At 42.9% G+C, this 4,707-nt stretch overlaps 1 protein-coding gene across 1 annotated transcript in view; it reads left to right on the top strand.

The window, feature by feature from the left end:
• Positions 1-422: 422 nt before the first annotated feature.
• The window catches only part of SRP68 (signal recognition particle 68), a 9,422-nt gene continuing 5,137 nt past the window's right edge, over positions 423-4,707 (top strand). The window contains exons 1-3 of the mRNA XM_010163674.1: positions 423-532; positions 903-985; positions 1,775-1,915. Coding sequence (XP_010161976.1) covers positions 917-985; positions 1,775-1,915 — 210 coding nt within the window. The 5' untranslated portion in view covers positions 423-532; positions 903-916. The remainder of the gene's footprint in view (positions 533-902; positions 986-1,774; positions 1,916-4,707) is intronic.

Below are 4,707 nucleotides of genomic sequence, written 5' to 3'. Positions count from 1 at the left end.
GGCTTCACCAGCTTCGTTTAGTAAATACTGTTGGATCAGTCGAGTAAGTTTCTGCACTGTGCGTACAGCAGCTCTGTGAGTTGTTTAGTTAATTGTGGCCTTAACTGGGAAGTACTACTGAAGAAATATCATCCTCCAGAGTAGAGACACAAACTCTTCCCGTAAGATACATCTCACAAAGTGACACGCACCACCCCCCCGGCTTCACCAGCTTCGTTTAGTAAATACTGTTGGATCAGTCGAGTAAGTTTCTGCACTGTGCGTACAGCAGCTCTGTGAGTTGTTTAGTTAATTGTGGCCTTAACTGGGAAGTACTACTGAAGAAATATCATCCTCCAGAGTAGAGACACAAACTCTTCCCGTAAGATACATCTCACAAAGTGACACGCACCACAGTGTTAATATTCTTTTCTGTGCTGTAGGACCATCTATGAAAAACTGGCCAATGCTTTCACAGAGGAACAAGCTGTGCTGTATAACCAGCTTGTGGAAGAGATCTCACCCAACATTCGCTACTGTGCCTATAACATTGGTAAGGAAAGCAGGAGGTACCTTATCTCCAACAAAGAGGAAGGCTTGTTCACAGGAAAGGAATATCGACTTGCTAGTTAAATGCCAAAGTGACATCAGAGTAAATCCATAATATTTTGGGCAAATTCTGCACACATTCTGTGTCAGTTTAGCAGTGGAGAAATACAATCCTTTTACGGCTGTGCGTGTGGTTTTGTGTAGAAAGGCAGAATTAGTTTGCAGTAGCTTGCTTATGAAGTCAGAATGAAATTGCAAATGTATCCCCTTTGTCCCCCAGATTGCCAGTATAAAATCTATGGATTAGCTGTTCTGTATTAAAATGATTTGTGAACTCGGATGGAAATGTGATCTCAATTTGTGACTTCTTTCAGGTGACCAGTCTGCTATGAATGAGTTGATGCAGATGAGACTGAGGTCTGGTGGCACTGAAGGTCTTCTTGCAGAAAAACTGGAGGTAAATTATTTACATGCTTCAAGCTGAAACATTCATCCCCCTCTACTCCGCTCTCCTAAGGCCCCACCTGGAGTACTGCATCCAGTTCTTGAGCCCCCAACACAAGAGAGACCTGGAGCAGCTAGAACAAGTCCAGAGGAGGCCACCAGGATGATCTGAGGGCTGGAGCAGCTCTGCTGTGAGGACAGGCTGAGAGAGTTGGGGCTGTTCAGCCTGGAGAAGAGAAGGCTCCAGGGAGATCTTATAGCGGCCTCCCAGTACCTGAAGGGGCTACAAAAAAGCTGGGGAAGGACTTTTCATAAGGGCAGTTAATGACAGAACAAGGGGAAATGGGTTTAAGCTGAAAGAGGGGAGGTTTAGATGAGATATTAGGAAGAAGTTCTTCACTGTGAGGGTGGTCAGACACTGGAACAGGTTGCCCAGAGAGGCTGTGGCTGGGCCCCCCCGGGAGGGGTTCAAGGCCCGTTTTTTTGAGCAACCTGGTCTAGTGGAAGGTGTCCCTGCTGATGGCAGGGGGGTTGGGACTGGATGAGCTTTAAGGTCCCTTCCAACCCAAACCAGCCTGTGATTCTATGATTATCACTCTGTTGACCACAAATACTGCTGCAGCACACCATTTGAGAGCAGAAACAGTATCAGAAGGGAGCAAGCAAGCCTGGGCTCTATTGGAACCTACACTTTCCTAAAAAGCCCTTTGATTTCAAAACAGCCAAGTGTAATGTGAATTTGAAAGGTTCAGTTTTGGATACCTTAAAGTTCAAGCTCCTAAGTTTGGTCTGTTCTCTCCAGGCGCTGATAACTCAAACCCGAGCAAAGCAGGCTGCCACGATGAGCGAGGTGGAGTGGAGAGGAAGAACTGTTCCAGTGAAGATAGACAAAGTGAGGATCTTCTTGCTGGGGCTGGCGGACAACGAAGCAGCGATTGCTCAGGTAACCTAGAAGCCATCTCTGGTACTGGTGTTCTGACTGTCCTCTTTCCTTCAATGTGCAAGATACCTGAACTAAAAGCTTTTGAATAATCTTTTTCTCAAACTTGGGATTGTAAGGCTGGAAGTAAAAGTGGGAATATTGCCTGTAACCCAGAGCTGAAGTGTCAGTAGGGGTTAGCTCCCACAATCTGTTAAGTGATAGTCCAGGAGATCTGTTCTGAGTCTTACTGCTCTTTTGAACACTGTGCTGCCCAGCAGTGCTACCATTCAGTAGCAGGCTGATAACCATTATTATTTGTAAGTCACTTGGAAATAAAGGTTACAATTCTAAGAGTAACTGGTTTTGAATTGCTGTTCTAATTTCTTTAAATGTCTTGCTCAAATGCTCCAACTTCAGAGCACCCAAAAGTAAAAAGATAATTATCATTTTTTCAGCAACAAAAAGCAATTTTCTAGGTGAAGCAGGCGCTATGAACTTTATAGCATCCTCTTTTTGACTTATGCAAATCGTGAAAAGCAAGAAGAGGATTACTAAATATCAAGATTTCAGTAAATCAATTTCAAATGTGACAGTTCTGAAACACTTGCAGTGGCACATACTGTGCATGTCTTTAGTATTGCAGCATATTTTTCCACATGGAGCTTTTTCCTTCAAAATGATGCCCAGATGGCATATTCTGCTTCCCAATGGCAGCATACAGCACCTTTGTTGTTTTAAAAGAGAGTGGAAGGATCTTTAGTACCATTGTTGCCACTAAAGATGGACTTTTTGCAGCATCAAAAGCCATTTATCACCAGAAGAATAATGATGACAAATGTAAATGATAAAATGAAGACCCTACAAAGGTATGAGGCAAGTGGGCAAGAGCAGGAGAGAGCATTAAGGAGAGTATGTAAGATAAACAGGATATGGCTGGGTAGGAAACATTAGTGTTAACCAGTCTTGTCATAATGGTATGAATTGTATGTTGCTGAATTTATTTTTTGATAGGTATTACGTTAGTATGACCAGCAGAGGGAAGTGCAGCTTAGAGTTCAATGTTCCCTCGTTTAATTTCCATCCTGCCAGGATAACAGTTGGATCTTTTCAGTTTAATTGCCCTCTTTGTTCCATAAAGTTGTGGCAGAACAGTGATCTGAATTTGTTTTCATCTTGCTTTGTGTTCCTTGGAAGTTCTGACTAAACAGATGAGTATTGTGGTAGCAGATCACAACTAGTGATGGTGAGAGCTGAGCACACAGCAGCAGTATTTACATTCCCAGAAGGCTAAAACTTGGCCTTTTGAAAGCAGTTCTGCAGTTGCTCTGTCAGCTGTGATGGGCAGTCCAGCCTCAGCTAAATGCAGTGTGGTTCCTGGGATCTTTGGCACCTTTCTGCTGGTCTTCACTAAGTTGAAACCCTAACATAACAGTGCTCTTCATGGTTTGATTAGTAGCAAACACAAATGTGTGTTTTGTGTAAAAATGGAGATTCTCAGCGCAATTATACTGTTGCCTTCAGTGTCTTATTGGCAACAGGAGAAACAGAACAAATCAGCTAAACTCAAATATGAATCCAAGTTCATATTTATTGACATAAGTTCAAAATTACTATGTCAGCCCTTTTGTAGAGTTGAATGCATGACTTCAAGGGCCCATTGACTCTAACCAGGTAGAAGTGAGGAGGTTAAAGGGCAGAGTGAGGGAGGTGTGCTCCTATCTGGTGTTGCCTCAAGGAGCTACTCATGGTCATCGTTGGTAACTAGGTTTGTAACCAAAATGGGTGGTAGTAACTTTCAGAGATGATACACAGTGTTTTAGAACAAAGGAAAAATTAGAAGTGAGCTCTTCTAGACTTTCAGAAGTGGGTTCAGTTCCCTGGATCCCTTTAAGATGAACCTGTGCTGTTCAATCAGGGCTCTTGAGTCACCAGCCATAGCACTTGTATCTCAATTTTATGATCTTATATCTCCCAAATCAGAACATACACATATTTACACATAGAATCAATTTAACCTTAGTAGTTTTTACTTAGAATGGAAAGCCTTTGTTTCATTGCATGGCCCAGCCCTTTCCCTGTTTGTGTTTGACTGATGATCTAACTATGTCTGTTTTCATTTTTGTGCGTACAGTGAAATTGCTGGGCTCCTCTGGGTGAGGTTGAGAATGCTGTCAGACTTGTCCCTGGTTATTCTCAGTAGTTAGTCCCACCTTAAAAATTCTTGCAGCAAATCTCAAAAGAAAAAAAAGAACCCCCCCCCCCCCCCAAAATGCCTTCATCTCAGGGTCAGGATACCTGAGGCTTTGTGGGGCAGTAAAAATAACATTCCTTAATGGGTGTGCAAACGTGAGAAGAGGAGAGGCAGAGACTGTGCAGTTCTACCAAAGATAAACAAATGAGCATGTTTTTAGAGAGTTTTTTATTCATTTGGACAATCACAAATTTGTTGCAGCAAAGTTGATCTTGCGCTGTTAGGTGACAGGGGAGTGGTATAACACGGTGCTGACACGCTTTAATCCCTCCTCCGATTGCTGAGGTTGAGGTTTGTTTCTGGGCAGTTTTCTCTCACTGAATCAGGAAGTCTTGCAATCCCCATCTCGTTACCTCCTCACTCACCTGAAGGGAAGTTGAGTTTGGTTTTGGCTGCACGGTGTTTAACGAGGTACATGATATGCCAGTCCATTAGGCAGAGATCAGGCTTCAACTTGTTTTTTAAAAGTTGTTTTCAGATTTTGGTTTTGAGGCAGAAGGCTTAAAGCTCCTTCATTTTTTTGACAAAACTTGTCGTGACAGCAGAAAAGCACTCAGTCATT

This window comes from Antrostomus carolinensis, unplaced genomic scaffold, assembly GCF_000700745.2.
Source record: "Antrostomus carolinensis isolate BGI_N321 unplaced genomic scaffold, ASM70074v2 scaffold22462, whole genome shotgun sequence".
Classification (NCBI taxonomy): domain Eukaryota; kingdom Metazoa; phylum Chordata; class Aves; order Caprimulgiformes; family Caprimulgidae; genus Antrostomus; species Antrostomus carolinensis.
The sequence above is the reverse complement of the archived record's forward strand: the minus strand, read 5'-3'. Positions and strand labels throughout refer to the sequence as shown.